The sequence below is a fragment of the Danio rerio genome, chromosome 16 (assembly GCF_052040795.2).
Source record: "Danio rerio strain M-AB ecotype USA chromosome 16, GRCz13ab, whole genome shotgun sequence".
Lineage (NCBI taxonomy): Eukaryota > Metazoa > Chordata > Actinopteri > Cypriniformes > Danionidae > Danio > Danio rerio.
In genome coordinates, this window is record NC_141036.1 from 4,247,682 (window position 1) to 4,275,000 (window position 27,319).

Here is a 27,319-nt window from a genome sequence, read left to right on the forward strand (position 1 = left end):
CATTTTCGACAATATATTTATTTATCTACCTCTACGAGGAAGAAGGAAGTTCGCGCCCAAAAAAAGAGTTGTGAAAAATGCAAATCAGCTCTCTCGGCAAGCCATGTGAGTATTGTTTATTTCCTTGTCCTAATCCAAAGGAATGTGATTTCCTTTCTTTGTAAAAGGAAGTTAAGCACGAAAAATAACCATAAAAGGCCAAAAGCCAGAGCAAACACCTTGTTGAATCCTATCGCAAACACTTTGTAACGTGAGGAGAAAATCTGTGAGGTGAGCATGATACCGTACATAAAAAAACGAATACGTAATAAACTAAATAATACTACCAAATATGGTAGTATTTATTACCAAATACCAATTTGGTAATAAAACTACTAAATAAAGTCATGTAACTTGAGGTATGATGCTGTCGTTTATCAGTCGAAATCAATTGTATCTTTCCTAAAACATAATACTGGGAAAATTATTCGATAACTGCTGATCTCAGTCAACCTCATGATTTACTGTAAATATGACCTAATTTGAACACGACAGAGGAAAACGCTACACAGAGGAGAATAATTTTCCTCATATGACTCACTGTTTGAAAGTCAGTATTGTCTGCGTTCAGTTGAGCGGTTCTTTGATTTGCATTAGCGGATGTTGGCAATACACATGGCATGCCGTTTTGACATTTAATTTATAACCCGTACTGGTATCTATTTTCATGTTACTTGTACTTATTGTTTTAGATACTAACTTAGCATCTTTTTCATTAAGTAGTAGTACTTATTCATTAGATACTGGGGGGACACTACTTATTAAATAGAATACGCCACTTATTTATTAGATACTAGAACTCATTCATTAGATACTAGTAGGTAGTGGTGTTGTTGTCGAAGAAAACTGAAGAGTGGGTTGGGAGGGGTGCCCCTGCTATTATCTAGTAAATTGATACTGCTACTTATGTATTAGATAATAGTTCTCGTTCATTGGATACTAGGAGGTATTGGTGTTGTCACGGACGAAAGTTGAAGAGTGGGGGTAGGGGTGTCGTAGACGAAAGTGAAGAGCGTGGGTATGGGGTGTCGCAGACTAAAATGAAGAGCCCGGGGTTTTGGTGTGGGGCGTGGTTGTTGCGGATGAAATTGAAGAGCGGGGTGTGCGGGGGAGGGGGTGGGTTGTTTGGTGTCATCTGGTGGGCCCCTAATAGTATTTATGGGGGCGTGGACCCTTAGAATCTTTCTAACTATTCCACCCCCTATACTAGTACGTATTAATTGGGTGGTTTGTTTCAGGGACTATTGTGAAGAGCAAGGGTATTAGGGTTTGGTTGTAGTGGACAAAAGTGAAGAGCAGGTTGGAGGGGGTCGCGGACGAAAATGTAATAGTGTGGGGGGGGGCATCTTGGATGTTTGTGTCTGGCTGGATGTTTGTGTTTGTGGAGGTTTGGTTGTCACAGATAAAATTGAAGAGTGAGTTGGGGGGTTGTCACAAACAAAAGTGAAGAGCGGGTTAGGGAGATGTCGCGGACGAAAGTTGAAGAGTTGGGGGAAGGGGTATCACAGACGAAAGTGAAGAGCATGGGTGATGGGTGTCACAGACTAAAATGAAGAGCCCGAGGCAGGTGTGTGGGGTGGGGTTGTTGTGGACAAAAGTGAACACCGGAAGGGGAATGCAGGTGTGGTTGTCGCGGAAAAAAAATGAAGAGTGGGGGGAAGGGGTGTTGTGGACGAAAGTGAAGAGTGGGGGGTGGGGATGCAGGGTGTTTGTGCCGGGGGTGTGGGCCCTTGGAATCACCCTTACTCCAATCCCTATCACCTCCATACCCAACACAATCTCACGGCAATTCGTAACTTTTTCATTTAGTGGCTAATTCGTATGAATTTGTACGATCTAATTCGTACAATTTAGTACGATTTGCTTATCCCCCAATGACGGTTGGGGTTAGGGGTGGGGTCAGGTGCCACGCCTCCTTTTTAAAATCATATCATTTCGTAGGACTGAAATCGTACGAATTCCTACGAATTAGCCACTAAACTGGCAAAACGTAAAATACTTACGTTTTCTCGTGAGATCAGGCTGCCATACCACACCCACCCCAGCGGTGTTCCTGCTAGTACCCATTAAATGGGTGGTGGTGGTTTGTTTCGTGGATGAAAGTGAGGGAGATTATGAATGTTTAAGTTAAAGGCGAAAGTTGAAAAGTGGGAGGGAGGGGTGTCGCGGAGGAGGGTATAGTATTTCTGGGGGCTTCAAAATGGCGTGGGCCCTGAGAATCGTTCTAAATTGTCCTTATTTTACTAGTAAAATGAAAAAACCTCGAGAGAAACCAGGCTCAGTTGGGCAGGACCATTTATCCTCTGGCCAAACTTCCTGTGTGGAGCTGCAGTCTAGGCAAAGGAGGCTGGAGAACCCTGGACGTCCATCGTAGAAAAATGTGTGAGGAGATCACCGGCGGGTGATCTGGCTGGCCCACGGGATCAATGCGAAGACTCGGCAGTCACTGTGGTCTATCAGGAACTATCAGGAGTCTCAAGCTCTCCACTCCCCCATGATCGCCACAGCGTCTGCTCAAGATATGGCATAGTCCAGGATTATGGATACATTGGCATCAATACTCGGCCATTAGGAAAAATTTATTATGTATTGTGTGAATGTAAGTAGTATGAATGGAACTTGGACATACTACATCTACCATTTTGTCATGATCACATGACCTACCCAAGTCAGTTGCGTGGCTTCACTTCCATTCATGAATTCTTATGCAGTGCATCATGGGATCGCGTAGCGTCTATTGGATGCACACTTCAGAATCTCGCCGAGAGTAGTAGATCATGTAGTAGTAGTTCTATAAATTCAGACATACTACTCGATTCCAACTCGGTTGGAAGTATGCGATTTGGGACGCAGCCCAAATTAGTGTCTACTAATTAGTACTAAAAAAAACTACTAGTATCTATTTAATAGTTAGTAGTAACTCATAAATTTGGACCAGTATCTATTTAATAATGACTAGTATCAATTAAATAGAACAAGTCAATAAGTACTAGTACCTATTAAATATATATTAGTATCTAATGAATAAGTACTAATACCTAATGGATAATGGTACTAGTATTTAACACATAACTAGTATCTAATGATTAAGCGCTAGTATATTTTAAAAAAGCACTAGCATCTAATAAATAAGTACCTCCTAATGGAAAAGATACTGGTATCTAAAAATAAGTACTAGTACCATGAAAATAGACACTAATATGGGTTATAAATGAAATGTCATACAATGCATGGCATGTGTGTGCATGAAATTCTACAGAATTTCAACACCGCTCCTTGTATATAGGCTATGTTTGGCATTTTCAAAAATAACTGATAAGATCATACTTATCTTAAATCTGCTGGTATCCATCCAGAATTTCAGAGAACAGTCAGTAAAATAATGCAGAGTAAAACACAATTTAATTGCAAGGAATTGGTTGGTAAATCGCATGCATTTCTGTGTAGTCTCATTCAAATGTTTAATATACAATCCCTTCACGTCCACAGAACGTTACACTGAGGTCAAGTTGGTTTCATATTTACGCATTCTGACTTTCTCCTTAATAATATAATTTCTGAGAAGTGTTCAGAGTAATCATATTAGCAGCCAACGACTACCAATGTACGTCATCATTCAAAGTCAATTAAATAGTTTTAAATGTTGGTTTGAAGTCAAACTTACATGCTATTTCAGATGCTGTTCCAATATAGAGTCCATGTCAAATATTGTCACTGTTCAAAAATGAACGAATGTGCAAATATAAAACCAACTTTACCTTAACAAGAGTTATTTCCCAGATGGGAGTGAGGTTTAATGTGGTGAGTGCAACGAAGCCAGCTAGTAAAGTGCTGTGCAGGTAAACCTCACTCCTCTGACCTCTACAGTGCATTCACACGGAGCTTCAGCGTCAACGCTTGACAGAGGGCATGTCTGAAGTTGGGGCTGACGCGATCGTCATAGCAGCGCCAGCCAATGGAATTAGTCAGCAATCGGCATTTGTCTGAGCTGGTGTATTTGCACGCAGCGATCTGATTGGCTGATGCTTCCGTTGGCGCTTGAAAAGTTGAGAAAGTCCCAAATTCTGCAATGAGCAACGCCTCTGAAGCGGCGACGAGGGATCCACAATGCAGTTTCGCAACGCCTGACGTCACCCATTCAAAGTGAATGTGAAGCGTTGACACTGTTGCTCTGTGTGAATGTTTCGTAAAAGGTGCTCTAGCAACAGACGAAAGAGGCCATGGTCTTTAGCTTCCTTGGTAGAGCAACCGATGCAGAAAGTGGCCGGTTTGATCACAGCTCGTAGCGGGTTAGGGGGGTGGAACACCAGCGGGGTTGCATTGGTGCCGTGACCCGGATAGGAGTGAGGCTTAGAGGCGTGATTGTAATGGAGGCCAGCAAGTGAAGTGCAGGTAAACCTCACTCCTCTGACCTCTAAAAGGTGCTCTAGCGACAGACTCTAGAGGTCACAGTCTTTAGCCTCCTCTGTAAAGCAACCGACTGCCATGCTGAAGGTTGTCAGAATGGGTTGGGGGGTGTAGGACCGGCGGGGTTAAAGATACTTAATTGTCTTCAAAACATTGAACATTTTCATACAAATCACACTGTAATACATGTACAAACAGGTGACTTGTTTTAGAACAGCACATACATTGCAAGCATTTTCCGATTATAAACTGAAATAGTATACGAAAAGAAATAAAGGTACGAGAGCTGTTACTAGGGTGGTACCTTTTTAAAAGGTATACATTTGTACTTAAAGGGTCCATATTACTACCTTAAAGGTGTATATTCATTCATTTTCCTTCGGCTTAGTCACTTATTTATCAGGGGTCGCCACAGCGGAATGAACCACCAACTGTTCTAGCATATGTTTTATACATGTCTGTCCAATCCAGTACTAGTAAACACCCATACACTATGGCTAATTTAGCTTATTCAATATTTGGACTGTGGGGGAAACTGGAGCACTGGAAGGAAACCCACGCCAACATGGGGAGAACATGCAAACTCCACACAGAAATGCCAACTGACCCAGCCAGGACTCAGACCAGTGACCTTCTTGCTGTGACATGACAGTGCTAATCCCTGAGCTGCCATGCTATCAAGGCGTATATTAGTACCTACAATTTTCCAGAGGTACACATTTAAACTTTTAAGGTACTAGTACGTACCCTTACGGTATTAATAAGGACTTTTAGTTACAAGCGTGTACCTTTTAAAATTGTTCCACCCCAGTGACAGCAGTCGTGCCTTTATTTTTGAGTGTAAACAATCCATTATTGTAAAGTAAAATAATGTCAAAATGTGACATAGGGAACGTTTGATTATGTTGCTATTTGTTTCTGTAAGCTATCATTCGACTAGCAGAGTTGACATTGCATTGTTTCCCTCTGCCAACTATACTGTAATTATGCGTCAGTATTAGTCAAAGTTCATTTTTAAAGATTATCATGATGCTTAAAAGTTGTAAGAAACATAACCTTCAAATTTATTTTCTTCAATTAACCTAAACCCACCTGAGAAAAAATTATATTTGTGTTTCGTTGAGGGAGCCAAAGTGTAGATTGACCCACAAAAATACGTCACCACTGCAGTCGTACAGTTCTGTGAGAATTGAAGCAGTTGTTGTGATTCTTACAGCTGTTGTGAAAGTGCTGTTGAGTCTTCATCTTTCCTAACCTGATTTCACCACGCTGGACATGTTCCTGGATTAACATTTACGTTGATCCTGGAACAAGATTCCAATCAACCAATCAGAATTAAGGGATTTGTTTACTGTTTATGTTAAATTTAGGCTTACGGTTCTACATGATTGTTATCCAACTATTATTCTCTTCTGAATTTGGGAATAACTCACAGTTATGATTGTGGAATGGGTAGGAAAAAGGAATGGATTACGTTTTTCAACAAATATGATGTTCCAGGATCAAGATGATGTTAATCCAAGATCGCATTGTACTTCGCCGTGACGTGTGTTGAGTCTTCACTTAGTGTTTACTCCCAAGCCATTAACAATTTACTGAAGGGTACAAACGCACCATATCCCGGGTCACTGAAGAGAAAGAGAAAAATAATGAAAGAAATGTCAGGAGAGAAAGCAGAACACTGAACATAACATCATTTTTAAATTCACATTTTAATAGTTGGTTGTTTAAGCTGAGTTATTTACAATGAGATGAGTGGAAACTACTTGAATTAATTTAAAAAATGTTCCACAGGCTGATTGGAAATACGTGCTTTAGCTTACTTTTTTGTGAAACCACAAAATATACTTACTTAAACTTACATTTGTCTGTAGATTTAAGGTAAAATGAACACAAGGGGACAGTATGATGGTAACAAATTGTCTTTCTTTTTACACTAACAATATTGATTATCTCTTATTATTGGCAAATAATGGATTTTTTCATGTCTCCTTTTGCACAACACCAAATAAACACCACAAAACTATTTTACACTGTTTATGACTTTTCTGCTATATTTGTACGGTGCTTGTGCTGCAGAGTGCTCGGATTCAAGCACGCTTCAACAAAATAGAAAAAGCAATATAAAATCGTGGTAAAACGATGTTTTTGTGGTGCACTTTTCTTTTACATCTGTTGAATACACTATTGTTTGGGTTTAGGGAAGAGTTTAGTGGTTTACTAGCTGTACGACAAGCTCTGCCTTTGTGGATTTGTTTTACAAAACATAAAATGAAATATATCCTAAGTAACGTATTTGAGATTAGCTAATGTAGACAGCCCCCTCTAGTCTAGTGGATTTGTTATCAGAAACGTACAACAAAATGTGCCCTAAGTAACTTATTTCAGATTAGCTAATGTAGACAGCGCCCTCTAGTGGATTTGTTATCTGAAACGTACAACTAAATAAACCTTAAGTAACGTATTTCAGATTAGCTAATGTAGACAGCGCCCTCTAGTGGTTTTGTTATCCGAAACGTACAACTAAATAAACCTTAAGTAACGTATTTCAAATTAGCTAATGTAAACAGCGCACTCTAGTGGATGTGTTATACAAAATATACAACGAAATTTATCCTAAGAAACGTATTTCAGATTAGCTAATGTAGACAGCGCCCTCTAGTGGTTTTGTTATCCGAAACGTACAACAAAACCTATCCTAAGTAACGTATTTCAGATTAGCTAATGTAAACAGCGCACTCTAGTGGATGTGTTATACAAAATATACAACGAAATTTATCCTAAGAAACGTATTTCAGATTAGCTAATGTAGACAGCGCACTCTAATGGATTTGTTATACAAATCATACAACAAAACCTATCCTAAGTAACGTATTTCAGATTAGCTAATGTAGATAGCGCCCTCTAGAGGATTTGTTAACCGAAGCGTACCACAAAATATACCCTAAGTAACGTATTTCAGATTAGCTAAAGTAGACAGCACTCTCCAGTGGATTCGTTTTACAAAACATACAACAGAATGCACCAAAAGAAAGGTATTTCTCTCTAGTGGATGTGTTATACAAAATATACAACGAAATTTATCCTAAGAAACGTATTTCAGATTAGCATATGTAGACAGCGCCCTCTAGTGGATTTGTTTTACAAAATGTACAACATAACCTATCTTTAGTAACGTATTTCAGATTAGCTAATGTAGACAGCGCCCTCTAATGGATTTGTTGTACAAAACATACAACAAAACCTATCCTAAGTAACATATTTCAGATTAGATAATGTAGACCGTGCCTTCTAGGGGGTTTGTTATACAAAACGGACAACGAAATGTATCCTAAGTAACGTTTTTTAGATTAGCTGATGTAGACCGTGCCCTCTAATGGATTTGTTATGCAAAACATACGACAGAATGTACCCTAAGTAACGTATTTCAGATTAGCTAATGTAGACAGCGCCCTCTAGTGAATACATATGATGCAAGTGTGGATTACAAATCTGTCTGAAATGAAACTGGACATCTGTTTACTTTTGGCAACTAGACTGAAAATAATTAGTTTTATTTGATTTTTGATGCACCACGTCATGCTTTGTGTATTTGGTGTAGACAGGCTGTACAATCTGTCAATCTGTCACCCAAACATGAAAAGTCTGTCATCATTTATTCACCCTTCACTTGTTCCAAACTGGATTGAGTTTGTTTTTGTTTTTTGTTCTGTTGATATTTTGAAGAACGTCAGAAATTTGTAACCATTGTCAAATTCCTGAGTGTTTGTTTTTCCTTGGTTATTGAACTCAATAACCTTCCAGTCAAAAGGTGGATAAATGAAATAAAAATTGATCTGGCCTTTAATGTGGCCAGACAAGAAGGTAACGACTTTTTATTTTAGTGTTCGTTTCTGTTAGATCTATATAATCCAAACCTCCAAATCCAGACACAATATCAAAAATAAAATCGCTAAACAAACAAGATATTTCAGATAAATTGTTCTTATTCTCCAATAAAATAATAATATTAAGTGCTTCTTGTTTGCTTTTTGACTGCTGTATGCGATAAGTTACATATATAATGTTTTAATAGTGTTTAGCATCAATGTTTGGATTTTTTTTTTTTTGCTCTATATGAAACTGCTGATCATTTGCATTTTAATAAAATTATTAATAATAAACAGAAATATAAACAACTAAAAATATTTGTTTTATAGTAGCTAGCTACTTGAAATAAATTAAACAAAACTACAATAACTTGCATTTTCAAAATAACAAATTCCTCTCATTTGCATATACATTAGTCAACATTCATTTTTTTTCAGCTTAGTCTCTTATTTATCAGGGGTTGCCACGGCGGAATGAACCGCCAACTATTCAGGCATATGTTTTACACAGCGGATGCCTTTCCAGCCGCAACCCAGTACTGGGAAACATCCACACACTCTCACATTCACAAACACACTCATACACTACACTACCGGTAATTTAGTTTATTCAATTCACCTATAACACACCAACATGCAGAGAACATGCAAACTCCACACAGAAACGCCAACTGGTCATTCCAGTCTCTCGTTAATCGTGGGAGTTACGCTCTAAAAATAACCCACGATAGGTGAAAACTGCGAAGTAGTCAGCTTTATTTTTTACAATTATTATAGATGTTTAAAGGCTGTTAAACTCCTCGCTACACACTTTCACACACTGTAAAACATGCAGTGTTCCACACAATTCATACATGTTGTCCCAACAAAAATTGATTAGGTTAACTTAACACTTTTACCAAATTTATGTGGATTAAAGATAAAAAAATTAAGTTGTCCCAATAAAATCTCAGGAATTGTGTTGTGGTAGCTCATTTTAATTAGGTAGTTTTAACGAGCACACACACACACACACAAAAATTCGAGTGCATTCACATTTTCACACTTTTCTCTCTTGTTTAAAACTCTCAAAGTTCAAACTTTCGTAGAAAAATGAATCCAGTTTTATAGAATAAAACCAAAGATCAAAACCTGTTGTCAGGCACAAACATTCATCACTATCGGGCAGAACGTTCATAAAGTTTTTTAGCTTTAGTTTGGATAATGTTGACATCCAGCGTAATGTTTTTCTTGATCCACAAAGCTAAAGCAGACTCCATCCTTAAGGGGGTCGCACACAGGATGCGCAGCGCACATGACAGTTAAAAAGTAACACACACCGGACGTGCACACTCAAATGTGTCTTAAAATGAAATTATTCTGATGGCGCTCTGTAGCGTGGCAGAAATATGAACAGTGTCCTGACTCGTAGATGCACCACAGACAGCCATCGACTTGCGGTGCCGGTGTGCTTACACTGATATAAACATATGTTTACAATGGCTTTGCTGCGGACAGTTACAGCAGAAATCACACTGCTAGCGATCAAAGATTTATGTTAATCTGCCATGCTGAACGCATTCTGTACTGTACAGAAGACACAGAGAATATTGATTGACAATAATCTACAGCCAATCAGCAGTGGCGCAAAAAGGGGGTATGCAGTATATGCGGCGCATAGGGGCGCCACACATGGGGGGCGCCATTGTGCCAAAACTATTTTTGAAATTATCCATATTAAAAGTTTTAAATAATATATTTATATATATATATATATATATATATATATATATATATATATATATATATATATATATATATATATATATATATATATATATAAATTTTTTATTTAGCATTTTATAAGCGTATAATATTGTATTTTATTAAATTAAAAAATCATAACACCCAACACCCCCCCACCCCCATTTTTCATACCATATACATGTTTTTATGAATTTATTATGTATCATATAGATTCATCAGGCCTTTTGGTAACTTCTTAGCTCAAAACTATTTTAATTTTAGCTACAAAGTTATAACATTTCAATTAAACAGAACATTTGTTTGTTTCTGTTTTTTTTTACACTAAACATTTGACATTCTTTTTTATTTAACTTTTAGCAGTTTCAGTCAATTGTTCTTGCAAAGACAGACCTTACACTTCTCACAGTATGCATGTGAGAAGTAATTACAATGTTCTTTTGCCCTTTAGGACTCCCATGTCTATCATTTTGTTTTGACAAATGTAGTACAAAAAGTCCAAAAGCAAGGCTAGTCAAGGTGATATAATCATTTAGTGAGGGAAAATTAAATTTGGGGTGGTATGAGATGCATTTCTTTGCGACCTAACATGCTTAATGTAATTATACCTTTTACTACTTCATACTATTTCAGTTGTGTTCAGAAATGCGAAACTGTATTTTTTGAAGCATATTGATATCTTTATGAAAAAATATCTTTAATTTATTGATGGAAATATTTTCCACATTTTATCACTTGCCTGTTATAAAATATAGTTGGATTGAAGGGGGGCGCGTAAAAGTTGAAATGTGCAGTTGCGCCCCTGCCAATCAGGACGCAGAGCACAATGCGCTGTAAAATGAAGCTGAACATATCAAATTGCACTAAAAGCAGACAACTGTATACTGCGAAAAATGGGGGTTCCACACAATCGATTTGTGTTGGGACAACATGAAGGAATTACGTTAACTTGTTAGTTTATACATTTAAGTGGAATAAACATAAACCTATTAAGCTGCCCCAAATAAAACTTAACAATTGTGTTGTTTCAACTCATTTTAAACTTCATTTTTTGAGTGTAGTATAGAAAAACATCGTCATACCAGTCAAAGTAGCGCTGCCCTTCATAAGTGCCGTCGTGCTGTCCATTATCAGCCATCTCCAGTTCTACACCGAGATAGTGGTCAGGGGAGTTGTGCATGTTGCCAAGGTAACGTAAGGTCCCGGTGCAGATCCGTCCAGACGGTAACATAATCCGAACTCTGTGTCCAGTTTTCAGGTCCATGGGGGAATGGGGCACAAACACTCGATGAGGTCCACCTCCACTCCTCCAAGACCTTACACTGAAAAAAGAGAGTGCCTGGATGTGTAAACGTGTGTTTTTTTTTTCCCAATTTCTGTTTAACGGAAAGATGTTTTCAACACATTTCTAAACATTAGTTTTACTGACTCAACACTAATTACTGATTTAATTTATCTGTGCCATGATGACAGTAAATAATATTTGACTAGATTTTTTTAAAGATACTAGAATTCATCTTAAAGTGACATTTAAAGGCTTAATAAATTTTGACCCATGAAAACAATGTGTTATTAGTTATTGTGAATAATAAACCTGTCTTTAAAGAGCCCCTATTTTGCATTATAAAAGTTCATATTTTGGTTTTTGGGGTCTCCAACAACAGTCTGATATGCATGCAAGGTCAAAAAACACTTTCATTGTCTTATAATGTGCATTTATTTTTACCTAATTATCCCAATAACTCCCACATGATTGGTTCAGCGATTTATTTGTTGTGATTGGTTGACTCCGTTCAGCGCGAGATGGAGAGAAATGCCCACCACAGCTATGAAGTTTATGAGAGCCTAATGCAGGAATGCAATAAAGCAATGCAGTTAAACACCAGCATATTACTCTACTCTTAAACCTAACCCCATGTAATTACAAGCACACACATTCAGTTTTAATCCACACAGTGGCAAAAGTTGAACTATTTTGAAAATTGGCCGCGCGTGTATGATAATAATAATAATAATAATTCCTTACATTTATATAGCGCTTTTCTGGGCACTCAAAGCACTTTACACAATGGGGGGAATCTCCTCATCCACCACCAGTGTGCGGCATCCACCTAATTGACGCGACTGCAGCCATTTTGCGCCAGAAGGCACACCACACACCAGCTGAATGGTGGAGAGGAGACAGAGTCATGATATGCCAATTATGATATGGGGAAGGTTAGGAGGCCAGGATGGACTGAGGCTAGAGGGCAGATTTGGCCAGGATGCCAGTGTTTAACCCCTACTCTTTTTCGAAGGACATCCTGGGATTTTTAACAACCACAGAGAGTCAGGACCTCGGTTTAACGTCTTATCCGAAAGACGGCGCTTACTGAGCAGTATAGAGTCCCCGTATACTGGGGCCTTAGGAACCACAGGTTGAGCGCCCCCTGCTGGCCTCACTAACACCACTTCTGGCGCAACCTGGCTTTCCCATGTGCTTCAGTTGGCGACCATGTGAGAGTTGCAGAGAGCTAGCTGCCGGCTGTATAGGAACGGCTGATAGGGCCCATAGCAAAGACAAACGGCAGAGAATCGTGAGTCCAGAAACGCGTTTAAATCCAAAAAGGAAGAAGCAGGAAGAGGCAATATGTGAATATAAGTCAAGTTTTAACCTGAGAGATACAGTACAAGCACTGATCTATAATAGAGAAGTGATTACAAGCCACACCGGGTGCACAATTAAACATATTTTGCAAACTACACAAAATGAGGCAACAGTTTTAATGACACTTACATGCTATGACCTGGAGGAAGAAGAAACGGGTCCATATGATCTGTAAAAGTTACTGACAAAGTCCCTGTCAAAGTCTGACATAGTCCCATATATAATAGCCTCTGCGGCTCCTTCCTTTTATAACTAACAGCCGACGAATCCCACGTTGCAGTGTAGGTTATTGTATCAATCATCAGAAATATGACAGGAACAAACACAGCACTAGCTTGGCTATACTGTGGTGTTGTTGTAAAAATGAACTTTAACCCTTTATTCCCCTCAGCCGAATCTCCATCAGTCAGGGATCGGCATCAGTTGCATGATCAGTTCCATGATCCCCCCACGCTCCACTAGTGTCTGAAGGGAAAACGCATGCACATTTTACCGAGCCGGTACTAAATATTTGGTGATGTACTGTATCAATGGCTATGTCCAAACTGAGCCTACTACTCAGTAGGTACTGCATTTAAATTTAAACGTACTACACGGCCGTTAGAAGAATACGTTCTACACAGTAAGAAAGTTAGACGTATGAATGGAATTTGGATGTACTACATCCACCATTTTGTCCTGGTCACATGACCAACCTGCGTTGGTTGCGTCGCTTCACTCCTATTCATGAATTCTCTCGTGGGGCATCATGGGATAGGGCAGAGTGCATGGGATGCGCACTTCAGAATCTTGCCAGAAGTAAGTCATCCAAGCACTTCTCACATACTTATTTTCGAATTATATGAATTCGGACATACTACTCGGCTCACATGCTTATTTTAGCCTACTATCTAGTATGGAAGTATGCGTTTTCAGATGTAGCCAACGTTGACGCATTCAAGCAAAAGATCCAAACCCATCTCGATTTATTCATTCGACTCTGAGTCGACTATTTCGTTAAAGAATCAAAAGTTTTAAACATGGTGCACTTTCAGATTTAAACCTCTGCTGGATGTTTTCATTCACTCAGAGTTGTGTTACACACTGCATAGAACAGGGGTGTCCAAACTCGGTCCTGGAGGGCTGGTGTCCTGCAGATTTTAGCTCCAACTTGCCTCAACACACCTGCAAGGATGTTTCTAGAAAGCCTAGTGATGCTGCGTTTACACCAGACGCGGAACGTGCGTCAAGCGCGAGTAATTTACATGTTAAGTCAATGCAAATGCGTAAATAGACATCCTGCGGCGTGATATGCACAAATGGCACGTAGCGATACGTGCGAATGATGCTGCGCAAATTCAGCGTTTTGCGCGTTTGACACTTGTTTTACGCTAATTGCTTGAGTTCAAAAGTCTGAACTTCAGCGGACATTCGTGCCGCGTTAATCAATCAGGAGCTTGCTCTTGTGGGGGCGTGATAGTGACGTATCGCTTGTTGTGGGTGTCCCAGAGGAAATCCTCCAGCCGACACCGACAAGAAGTTAATCAAACTGGGCTAGGCTCAGTCAGAAGCACCGCTGAAAGTCTCCGTCGGCCAGGTTAAGTTTCTGGAGGAGTTTATGAGCTCACACAGCTGGATGCACCTCTGAAAGTATGTAGTGGACTCAGGCACGGCCCTAAACGTATCGATGCTGTTTTTCAGCCTTCATAAAGCACATAAACTCTGTTATTTTCTTCATAAAATCCATGTTAACCATTTAGCAATGAAGCTAGAGTCACCGGGCAGACAGAAGCCCTGCCCATCACGCGAATCCGCGTCTCTTCTGAAGTGAATTTGACACGCAAATGAAGCGGATTTGACACACGAAGCAGGGTTTGACGCTCGAATCAAGGGGGGTTTGACGCTCGAATGAAGCGAGTAAACTCAAATGTTCACGTGGCTATTTATGCGCGAATATCGCGATTTATCCGCGCATTCCGCATCTGGTGTGAACGCAGCATAAGAGCTTGATGAGCTAGCCCAGGTGTGTCTAATTGGGGTTGGAACTAACCTTTGCAGGACACCGGCCCTCCAGGACCGAGCTTGGACATGCCTGGCATAGAAGAACTTTTTCAAAAACCCATAATAGCGGCTCTTTAAAACATAGTTTATATTTTTCCTTTATACTTGTCCTCTTTGTTTAAAATTTTTTCGTAATTTTTTCTCTTAAATTCAGAGTTAAAAATGTTGTGATTCACTTTAGAATTGGTTTGTAATGAAGACGTTATATGAGGAAATAAGACCAGAAAAAGATGCTTTAAATAAATATGCATTCATTAATGCATGGGAATATGTGCTTCTGATTGGTCATCGACTGCATTCCAGAGTGAAATGTTCCTGTTTATTCCACAGTTCTGAGGAACACTTGACTGTGACAGCGGTTTTCAGTGACAGGAGCCGGGCATGAACGAACATGAATACCTGATGTTAGACATGGCAGAAGTGGCTCTGGATTGGCAGGAGGTTTGACTTCCGTACAAACTCTTTTGCTCAACACCGTCTCCAAGCAGATCCATATCAAGCCTCTTTTGCTGGTGGGTCTGTCTGAGACCACCTATGGAAGGTAAGAAGAGACTCAGTTTTCCCATTCATCTAAACAGGGTTTCTGACTGCAGGTCAGAATAACATCAAATAATAAGTTAACTTCTAGTTGATCATTTGGAAAAGTGGCAGAAGGTAGATTTTTCAGAATCATGTGTGAATCATCCCAATCATCACAAATACGGCAGAAGACCTGTTAGAACCGACATGGACCCAAGAAGATTTTCACAGAAATCAGTCAAGTTTGCTGATGGAAAAATCATGGTTTGGGGTTACATTCAGTGTGGGGGCATGTGAGAGATCTGCAGAGTGGAGGGCAACATCAACAGCCTGATGTGTCAAGACATTTGTGCTGCCCATTACATTACAAACCACAGGAGAGGGCGAATTCCTCAGCAGGATAGCGCTCCTCATACTTCAGCCTCCACATCAAAGCTCCTGAAAGCAAAGAAGGTCAAGGTACTCCAGGATTGGCCAGCCCAGTCACCAGACATAAACATTATTGAGCATATCTGAGGTAAGATGAAGAAGGAGGCATTGAAGATGAATCCAAAGAATCTTGATGAACTCTGGAACACTTTCTTTGCCATTCCAGATGACTTTATTAATCAGTGTTTTGAGTCATTGTAGAGATGTATGGATGCAGTCCTCCAAGCTCATGATTGAGTCAGACACAATATTCATTCTGTCTCCACTGCAGCAGGACTTTATATTCTACACTGGACATTATTTCTGTTCAGTGACAAGACTTTTGTCTAAGCAAAGTCAGATCTTACTATCCTAATTAAATCATTAAAAATCAAGTCATGATCATATTTTATTTTTAATAAAACAAGTGTAATCTAGAGGCCTTTGCCTTTCACTTGAGCCACTTCTGATACCAAAAGATCAACTGGAAGTCAAGTAATTATTTGTTGTTTCTAAAACTTGGATAGTTGACAAAACGTTTGTCAGTTAATGTTCTTTGGAAATCAATGATTACAGGTTTCACGTTGTTAGTATAAAAGGTGAGTAAATAATAAAAAAATATATAATTTTTGTGTGAACTGTCCCTTTAATACTTTTTAATGGCCTTATTATTGCCCTTTTTACTATTTGTATTGCCATACAAAACCCATGAACCACGAGTGTTTTTTTTTTTTTTAGAATATATTTAATTTAATTCTATTTGACTGTAATCATTGAGTTTCACAATAACACAATAATTAAACTATATCGACCCTTTTCACATTTCACGTTTCTCAGTAGCAGACGTCATCATAGTTGGGAAAACTTTGAGCATAGTAAATAGGAGAGGACAACAAATAATTATTTTACAATCCTATTTGCTGAAATAATAAAAGAAAAACTCCACAATGGTGTTATCACGACTTTCAGAAAAAGGAAAACAATAGTGTGAGACTGAAATATGCAGACAGAAGTGAGAATAATCTCATATTTACTGTCTTGCTCCATAGAAGCTGCATTAGAAACGCCTCGCACAAGCGGTTATTCGTTTTTTGTATTTTGAAGCAAAGATGATATAATGTATACGGAAATATATATAAATGTTTATAGGTTTTTGATTAAAAAAGTATTGGTGTCAGATCGGTATGACCGATATTCGCCTTCATTTGATATAGGATTGGATAGGACACCAGTGCTATTGCACATCACTAGTTGTGAAAAAGGTTCATTATTCAGAAATGAATCAGAAAAGGCCTCGGAGACCATTTACAATGTCAATTCATTTAAAGATATTTTAAAATATTCAAGGCTGTAAAAAGAAAAGACGTACTTATACACTCATCTGTATAAACTCCGTTTTCCAGGCCAGACTCTGTAAAGACCTCATTTGTTTCTTCTGAATCATTATCTCTGTACAGCATTCCCGTCCGAACCAGAATCTCTGAGGTCAGCTGAAAATATCACATCACACAACAGCTTAAAAAGCAATGTTATACACACACACACACACGCACGCACGCACGCACACACACACACACACACACACACACATGTTTGTTTTTGTGAAAAGTGGGGACATTACATAGGTTTCCATTCATTTTATACAGTCCAAACCATATTTTATATTGCCCTCACCCCACCCCTAAACCCAACCATCACAGGAGACTGTGTGCAGCTTTACACTCTGATTAAACTCGCTCTGTAAGATTTATAAGCATTTTGAGAAATGAGGACGTCACCAATGTCCTCATATTTCACCTCCTTTTTGTAATACCTGTGTCATACCCATGTCATTATACAGATTTGTGTCCTGATATGTCACACGTACACACACACACACACACACGCACACACAAAAAGCTTGGGACAAGGAGCAATGGGCTATATACACAGGGACTTTTAATTTTTTTTAGCCAGGCAAATGGAAAATTTCTTTCCATTACAAAATCGTCACGTTTAAGATCTGACTACTTTAAAAATCAGCGATCTTCACTGTCTGTTAGATGTGAAGTGGGTGTCAGATCAGGCAAGAATCACTGCATTAAATTCCATTTCCCCCCGCCATGCCTTTAAAACATATATTTTACCCCAGTATTTTCAATGGAATTACTGTGCTAGCCTGTTGCTACTGATGGCACTAGTGGTTACAACAGTATTTCATCTATTTAACTCAGTGGTGTCCAAACTCGGTTCTGGAGGGCCGGTGTCTTGGAGAGTTTAACTCCAACCCTAATCAAACACACCTGAACCAGCTTATCAAGCTCTTGGTAGATGTACTCGAAACGTCCTGCAGGTGTTTTAAAGCAAGTTGGAGCTAAACTCAGCAGGACACCGGCCCTCCAGGACCGAGTTTGGACATGCCTGATTTAACTGACTGTATTGCAATTACATTACAGCATCGATGCTGTTAAAACAACCTTGTGAAATTGAAAATAGTCACATTAAGCTTTCACCGGGAGTTCATCATTGGCTTTAAAACTCTAGCTGTGCATAGAGCCCATTTAATGCTGTATTGTGGGTTTGATTGTACATACCTGGTCTCTCAGATCATGTTGTCTCCTTTGCAGTTCCACAAACCGCATATCCCACGATGCTCTCTGATTTGCAATCTCTATCTTCAGTTCCCGGATCTCTCCTTCAGCCGACAGCAGTCTCTTGAACAGGCCGCTTTTGCGATCGCGCTGAGCACAGTTTTCAGGTTTGTCCTTCATCACATCTGTCTCTGCGGGACGCTTGACCTCTAGGGATTTATAAAAGCATTTAGTTTTAAAGCTTTGGCAAATGCGCATTCTGTTGTGCTGATTCTGATTATACTAATAATGGAGTTAAACACTTATCAGGATAGATCACCTAAAAATAAAAATCTTCAATGGTTTGGGGAACACAGAAAAAAGAATGTTTTTTTATAATATTATAAATATGTATATACACACACACACTGGCCACTTTATTAGGTACATCTGTCCAACTCAGTTTAGACCCCATTTACTAGGGCACGTGCCTTTTCTGTATATTTTAGAGTAATAATTGTATAATAACAGTAATACTGTTATTTTTAAATTATATATATATATATATATATATATATATATATATATATATATATATATATATATATATATATATATATATATATATATATAGGCCCGTACCCGGGGTGGGTTTGGGTGGTTCAAAAAACGCACCCTCCTCTGACAAAGTCCAGAATTTGGCCACTATATAAGCTCATTTGTCCCATTTTTGATAGTATACCATGATAAATTGTGAAAATAACCAATCGAATTGCACTCATGAGGCTTTCATTGATTGATGATTGTGTTTAGTTTTTCTCTTACCTGTGGTCAGTTTTGGCTGGGGTTTATGGTCAGTGTCAAGTCTTTGCTGCGGTGCAGACTTTAAAGCACAATATGGGCTGACCTACAGTACAAATGAATAACATTTCAGTTGATTATCAGAGTGTTTGTGTAGCAATACAGAATATATTAAGACTGGCATTAATGGAAGAAGATAATATTCACCCAGAAAAACCTCCATGTGAACAACAGGCTCTTGAAAGTCCAGACTACTGCTGACCACAGGACATAAGTCGCCATTTTACAGGGGTTTCACATGGTGCTCAGCAGTCTGCAAAATATACATAGGAAAATAAACTGTATGGTCAAAGATGAAATACACTCACCGGCCACTTTATTAGGTACACCTATCCAACTGCTCATTAACGCAAATTTTTTAATCAGCCAATCACATGGCAGCAACTCAATGCATTTAGGCGTGTAGACATGGTCTACAGTTCAATGATTTAAGTGATTTAAAGGTGATTTAAAGGTGATTTAAGTAACTTTGAATGTGGTATGGTTGTTGGTGCCAGACGGGCTGGTCTGAGTATTTCAGAAACTGCTAATCTACTAGGACTTTCACACACAACCATCATTAGGGTTTACAGAGAATGGTCTGAAAAAGAGAAAATATTCAGTGAGCGGCAGTTCTGTGGGCGCAAATGCCTTGTTGATGCCAGAGATCAGAGGAGAATGGCCAGACTGGTTCCAGCTGATAGAAAGGATCAGTAACTCAAATAAGCACTCGTTACAACTGAGGTCTGCAGAAGAGCATCTCTGAACACACAACACATCCAACCTTGAGGCAGATGGGCTACAGCAGCAGAAGACCACACCGGGTGTCACTCCTGTCAGCTAAGAACAGGAAACTGAGGCTACAATTCACACAGGCTCACCAAAACTGGACAGTAGAAGATTGGAGAAATGTTTCCTGGTCTGATGAGTCTTGATTTCTTCTGCAACATTCAGATGGTCGGGACAGAATTTGGGGTTAACAACATGAAGAAACGGATCCATCCTGCCTTGAATCAACAGTTCAGGTCCATCCCTTTATGACCACAGTGCACCCATCTTCTGATACTTCCAGCAGGATAACACTCCATGTCATAAAGCGCGAATCATCTTAAACTGGTTTCTTGAACATGACAATGAGTTCACTGTACTCAAATGGCCTCCACAGTCACTAGATCTCAATCCAACAGAGCACCTTTGGGATGTGGTGAAACAGGAGATTGGCATCATGGATGTGCAGCCGACAAATCTTCAGCTACTGTGTGATGCTATCATGTCAATATGGACCAAAATCTCTGAGGAATATTTCCAGCACCTTGTTGAATCTGTGCTACGAAGGATTAAGGCAGTTCTAAAAGGAAAAGGTGGTCCGATCCGGTAATAGTATGGTGTACCTAATAAAGTGGCCGGTGATGATATAATGTAATATAGAACATTAAAAGGTCAAGTTTAGTAAATAAAATGTTAAAATATGATTAAACATGTAAAGGTGCGTTTCATCAACACTTTAGAATTTTCCTCATTTCTCATCCTCACTTATTCCAAAACTCTTTTTTTTTTTAAGTGACTTGGATGTATTTCAGACCGAATATTCAAAGAACAGGCCCGTGACCAGGGGGGGATTCGACCCAGCCCTCACTGACAAAGGTCCAGAATTTGTCCATCATAAATAGAGAAAATAAGCAATCGGAAAAGGCTTTAAGAAGTCCAAGTGGAATCCTCTTTTGGCTGTTGCTTCAGTGTGATAATAAGTTTTGGCCAATGCAAACTATTATTTTTGATGAGTCCAACATCCAACTGTGCAAGAAAACATAATAATATGACATAACAGAAGTCATTTTTCAATACTGTGTTGATTTTAAATAAAGAAAACATTTTACAAGTAAATTTTATTTAAATTTTTGGACCTTATTCTTGAAAAAAAAGACAGATAAAAAGGTGTGAAGCACCAAAAGTGGCCCGTATTAAATTTATTTGAACTTTATTTTGGCTATTTTTGTTATCCATGAACTTTCAAATATACTTTTTTTTTACAAGAAAGATTGTAAAGCTCTACATCATTAATAATATTATGTTTTAAAGGTTCACAAAACCCTTGAGTAATTTTTTTGAGATTTTAACAGAGTTTTGTGTGTTGAGCATTAGTTAAGGCAATGTTAGCACCTGTTAGCTTTAACTGTTAGGTAAACTGGATAATTTTGAGCTTTTGTCAGCTAATTTCATCTTCCGGGTTTAAAATGATTTTTGGGACGGGATCAAAATCAGGGATGTAGTGCAAAACTGCAAGTGGAGTGAAGATGTTTCAGTTTCTCATTATTACTCATAGCTGAATTTTCTTATCCTATGAGAAGAGCCGGCTTCTTAATTATTCATGACTGCACGTGCTTTCCGAAGGGAAGGCAGACCTGCCAGTGCCAAGCTGTGAGACACATACCCAAGCCACACAGTATTTAGCTGTTTATGAAGGCTCGTATGTGTTTGTTTCCTTGATCCACGGGGTTTGTTGCATGTTTGTCCCCGCAATGTTGTCAGGGCCAATACAGCAAAGCTGTTTGTGTCCAGCAAGCATTTTTGTCGGGAGAGCAGTACGAGAATTGGAGAATGGCGGACATTATCTTTTATCAGTGGAGTTCGTTCACATTTACACATTGCCGTGCTGCTGTGTTTGCCTAAATCCTCTAGTGTAGATTACCAACAGGGCTAATGGATAAAATAGACAAGGCAAGAGATCTGCTGCACTGAGTCTGCATTCAGACCTATGATTCAGACCCGGGGATTGAGGCACCTCTCGGAGCTCCACGCCCATTATGATGCATCTTTTGAAAAAAATTGTGAGGTAAACCTGAACCAAAATTGGGGGCTGTCATGACCCATTAAGAATTTTTATTCAAACAACCAAAATTGGGCCAGTTTTTTATTTGCCTACACTGTAAAACCCAACAGTCAGCTTTATCAAATGAAATAAGTGTAGTTAACTCTTAACTAAAATTGGCTGAAAGTTAATTCTACTCATTTGAAAAGAATTTTGAACTCAGTGTTGAAGGTAATTAATTACCTTAATTAATATTGCCTTAATTTTTGGGGTTTTACAGTGTAATAAATGACTATCGACTACAATTTTTAATTTAAAACTTTAACAGATTTTCTTTTTTTTTCCAATGAAATATGATGCAATACATTTGTATTTTAAAAAATAAATATATTTTTTTCACATTTCTTTATTCTAAATCTTTAGGAAATATTTTGGTACATCAATAAATGTGGTTAATCGACAAGCTAATTCAGCTAAAAATAGTGCTTAAAATGTCACTAAAATGCAGTATTTAATTCCCATAATTAAATAAAAAAGGGGGATGAATAACTGAAAACCGTGCACTTTTTGAGAAAATATAACCACCCCTTTCACCAGGCTGGCTTTGGGCCTGAAGTAGCATAGTAAACAAAAGAGGGAGAATATCATTAGTTATTATCGCTGAACGAATGACGTGCAAACATAAAGCCAACTTTACCTCAGTAAAAAAGCAGCCACTGGCTTCCATAGTGTTTTCTGTCCCTGCGGATTTCAATCGCTGTTTATTCTTCAGAATAAATTGTTTTGTGTTCAACAAAAGGAAGAGATTCATAAAAGCTTACAGCCACTCGTGAGGAAAATAACATTTGGGGTGTACTATCCCTTTAAGAATTAGCATTACAGTGGACGAGTAGCCTCTCTGGCTTTAAGAGAAACAGAAATCCACATTTTTATGACCTCAAAACACTGAAGCAGGTAAATACCTTGATAAAATATCTGGTTGAAATGTTCAGCAGCTGAACAAAGCCTCGTGTTGATCTTCTTCAGTGGATGATAATATACCGGTTGCTGTGTATCTCTTCAGTTGCTCGTCTGATGTCTTCAAGCCTACAGACATAATCCTGTCTAATCTGATTACTGACAGGGTTGTGTGTTCCTCTTGCGTCCCATCACATACTAATTTAGGTTCCTGATCCACTTTTTCCCCAAGTCCAAATATCTTTGTGTTACAGTATCTTGGGACATAATGTAATCAAAAAACAGTAAAGCAAGCCATAAAACAACATAAAGCATGTCTGAGGTGTAGACATGAACTTTTCCATTACAATAATTTACTCGCTCTAACTATAAATTTACCTTAATATGGGCAAGTTTTATAATCAGCTTAGTCATTTTACATTTACATTTACATTTAGTCATTTAGCAGACACTTTTATCCAAAGCGACTTACAAATGAGGACAAGTAAGCAGTTTACACATTATAAGAGCAACAATGAATAAGTGCTGAAGGCAAGTTTCAGGTGTGTAAAGTCTAAGAAGGAAAGCATTAGTAATATATATAGTTATTCATTTTCTTGTCGGCTTAGTCCCTTTATTAATCCGGGGTCGCCACAGTGGAATGAACCGCCAACTTATCCAGAAAGTTTTTACGCAGCGGATGCCCTTCCAGCCGCAACCCATCTTTGGGAAAGTAATATATATATATATATATATATATATATATATATATATATATATATATATATATATATATATATATATATATATATATATATATATATATTTATTTATTTAATTTATTTATTTTTTTTTTTGTAGTTAGTGGAGGAGTCAGAGAGGCAATTGCAGATTAGGAAGGAAAGTGGAGACTAAATAGTTGAGTTTTTGGTTGCTTTTTGAAGACAGCGAGTGACTCTGCCGTTCTGATGCAGTTAGGGAGTTCATTCCACCAACTGGGCAGATTGAGCGCGAGCGTTCGGGAAAGCGTTTTCTTCCCTCTTTGGGATGGAACCACGAGGCGACGTTCCTTCACAGAACGCAAGTTTCTGGAGGGCCTATAAATCTGCAGAAGTGAGAGCAGATAAGAAGGGGCGCAGCCAGAAATCGCTTTGTAGGCAAACATCAGTGCTTTGAATTTGATGCGAGCAGCAACTGGCAGCCAGTGCAAACGGATGAGCAGCGGAGTGAGAGGGAGAGGGAAGGAGGAGGAAGAGGAGGGCGGCCGGGTCGGCCGATCTGCCTGCCGCCCGGTTGATCGTTCGGTCATTCAGTTAGCCAGTCGGACGGACGGTCACTCCACAACGGCCTCCGGTGGCTTTTCACGCGAGAACAGAGCAGGTGCGAACAGCGCGTGCTCCCGAGAGATGCTAGGGATGGGAAAAAGCGCGCACAGCGGCCTCTCGTGGATCCGCGAAAACATAAACCGCTCGAATACGTACCTCCTGGGACGTATTTCGCAGTCCGCAGAAACGTCTGCGGGGCTATGTTTCCACAATAAGCCCGGGTTGGCTCTTTTAGGTTCATTAAAGACCACTCGTGCTGCTGCGTTCTGAAGCATCTGAAGAGGTTTGATAGAGTTAGCCTGGAGCCCGGCTAGTAGAAAGTTGCAATAGTCCAGTCTGGAAAGAACAAGGGCTTGAACAAGGAGTTGTCGGTGAAATTTTATCGGTGTTGTTTTATGTAAAAACATTAAATATTTACAGTCATAATACTATGGAGGATGAAGCTTGCAAAAACAATAAATAAATAAATATGCAAATATATTAATAAATCCATACATTTTTGCATAAATAAAATAATAAATAATCATGCAAATAAATAAATAAATGTATTCAAAAATATTGGCGACGCAGTGGCGCAGTAGGTAGTGCTGTCACCTCACAGCATGAAGGTCGCTGGTTCGAGCCTTGGCTGAGTCAGTTGCCGTTTCTGTGTGAAGTTTGCATGTTCTCCCTGCATTCCTGTGGGTTTCCTCCAGTTTCCCCGATTTCCCCCACAGTTTAAAGACATGCAGTACAGGTGAATTGGGTAGGCTAAATTGTCTGTAGTGGACTCTGATGCTTGAGACACCCTTTCATTATCATGTTGAGCTGAGGAAAAGTAAATACGCAACTACGTCCAAGAATGAATTAACATTTGAACGAGGAGGGATTTGGAATAAACTTTCAGTTTAGCATTTTCTTATTCCTCCACTATTCATATAATTTATTCAGTTATTTACCTGTCCCGCACTACTAATTATTTCTATATTGATTTATTCAGGGATTTGTGGACTTTATATATACATTTCAAGAGTTCCCACTTAGCTGATGATTGATTCTAAAGCTTGTTTGGCATGCTGTCATGGCATGGGAGAGAGCCCTGAGCTCATAAGATCCTCGAGCCCGGGGCTCCCTCCCGTTTGCAAGCTGAGAGGGGAGTTTGAGCTCAGGAAGATCTCGAGAACGCCCCTCCTGTAGTAGCTAATGAACAGATAGTGATTAACTGCTTACTAGGAGCATGTCTATGGTGCTGATTTGTATTAGTCAATTAATTTAAGTTGCATGTTTTCGGATGGTGGAAGGAAACTAGGGAACCTGAGGGAAACCCACGTGAGCACGGGGACAATGTGTAAACTCCGCACAGAAACTTCGGCTGGCTTGTCAGGACTAGTACCAGTGATGTTCTTGCTGTGAAGCAACAGTGCCACCATGCGACCCATCTAGGAGGAGGAGTAGGGGTGGAAGGGGGGATTCTTCAAAACAAAGATGGCTGTCATGTGGCTGTCAGGGTATTTATAGTGGCTTAGGAATCATCTGATTGGTCATTCATAAACTGAATAATGCGGGACCGGCCACAAGCAATCATAAGCACGTGATCCTCTTGAAATTAGTTTATAAATAAACTTCACTTATTTATTTATTTATTTGCATATTTATTTACTTAGTGTTTTTGCAGGTTTCATCCTCCATATAATAGGTCAATCAGTCAACAATAAACAGTTATCAATTGCAGTGAACAGCTTTAAAACTCTGGATCTCCAGGATCACAAGTACTAAAAAACACAAATATGATTGTTTTTTCAGGAAAATTATTTAATCATTTATTTATTTATTTTATTTTTTTATAATATATTTTTTTTGATTTAGGATTTTGAGAAGATTTTGTTAAAAAAATATTCATGCAGTAATTAATATCATTTTTGTCACCCTTAAACACAAAGGGATTTTTTTTAAATTAACCAGATATATATTATATGCTATTATTTATTTTTATTTCTTTGATTATTTTTAATTAGTGCAGTATTTATAATTAGAATAGAGACTCTCCATTCAAATACAATTTTGAGGAGGCAGATTAGCCCCGTCTGGTTAAAAAATAAATAAAAAACCTGTGTAATGTCAAAGTGTAACCACTAGATGGCTGTATAGCTCTCCATAGTGTGTGTTTATTTCAGTCTTAATGTTTTATAGTGTCACAATTTTAATGCTGTGAGCTTTTTCGGTCCTACTTTATATTAGGTGTCCTTAACTACTATGCACTTGCATCAAAAAATAAATACAATGTACTTACTGTGTTTATAATGTATTTGAGAACACTTGTGGTGCTTTTGAGTTGGGATAGAGGTTGGGTTATGGACAGGCTTGGTGGTATGGGTAGGTTTAAGGGTGGGTTAAGGTGTAAGGGATGGTCAACAGTGTATTTACAAATGTAATTACAAAAGTTAATTACAGATGTAATTACATACAGGTATTTAAACAATTATAAGTACACAATAAATACATGTATTTACACAATAATTACATTGTAACAAAGTATTAGTTCCTGTGTAAGTACATATTAGTTAAGGTCACTTAATATAAAGTGGGTCCGCTTTTCCTGATCTGTGATTGAATTTTAATGACCTGCAAATACTGGTCAAAACACAGTGGTTCATAGATGTATATACAAAAGAAGATAATTTTGTTTTGGGTGAACTATCCCTTTAAAAATTATTACTGTATCAAATATAATAGGGCAAGCAATGGGATTATGAAACACATTGCACATATTGACATTTTTACAATTGGCTCTAATGATACAAAATAAGGATTTATGATGTATTCACTTTTATTTTAAAAACTACAAAAGGAAAGAAAGAGCTCACTCCAATATATATATATATATATATATATATATATATATATATATATATATATATATATATATATATATATATATATATATATATATATTCTGTCAGTTTACTCATCTTTTACCTGTTTCAAACTTTTATGTATTTCTTTATGCTGTTAAACAAAAAAAGATGTTTTGAAAAATGTCGGAAACCTGTAACCATTGACTTCTATAGCATTTGTTTTTCCACCAATGGAGGTCGGTTACAGGTAGGCCCACCCAGAACCTGTGGGCACAGAATTCCGCAGATTTTCCGCTGAATTCCGTAGATTTTCCGCAGAATTCCGCAGATTTTCCACAGAATTCCGCAGATTTT

The 27,319-nt window shown here is 38.5% G+C and overlaps 1 protein-coding gene across 2 annotated transcripts; it reads right to left on the minus strand.

The window, feature by feature from the left end:
- Positions 1-3,424: 3,424 nt before the first annotated feature.
- LOC556653 (uncharacterized) lies at positions 3,425-23,208 on the minus strand. 2 transcript variants are annotated; one of them, XM_087286453.1, is made up of 9 exons: positions 22,833-23,027; positions 22,568-22,611; positions 19,230-19,335; positions 19,047-19,128; positions 18,246-18,451; positions 17,042-17,162; positions 15,145-15,277; positions 11,141-11,380; positions 3,425-6,074 (listed from the first exon to the last, which is right to left on the minus strand). In XM_087286453.1, exons 3-9 carry the CDS (start codon positions 19,302-19,304, stop codon positions 6,017-6,019), a joined length of 915 nt encoding a protein of 304 aa, XP_087142579.1. In that variant the 5' UTR covers positions 19,305-19,335; positions 22,568-22,611; positions 22,833-23,027; the 3' UTR covers positions 3,425-6,016. The 2 variants fall into 2 exon arrangements, with proteins under 2 accessions (XP_087142579.1, XP_087142578.1); XM_087286452.1 differs by lacking the exon at positions 22,568-22,611 and having other exon boundaries at positions 22,833-23,208.
- Positions 23,209-27,319: the final 4,111 nt, after the last annotated feature.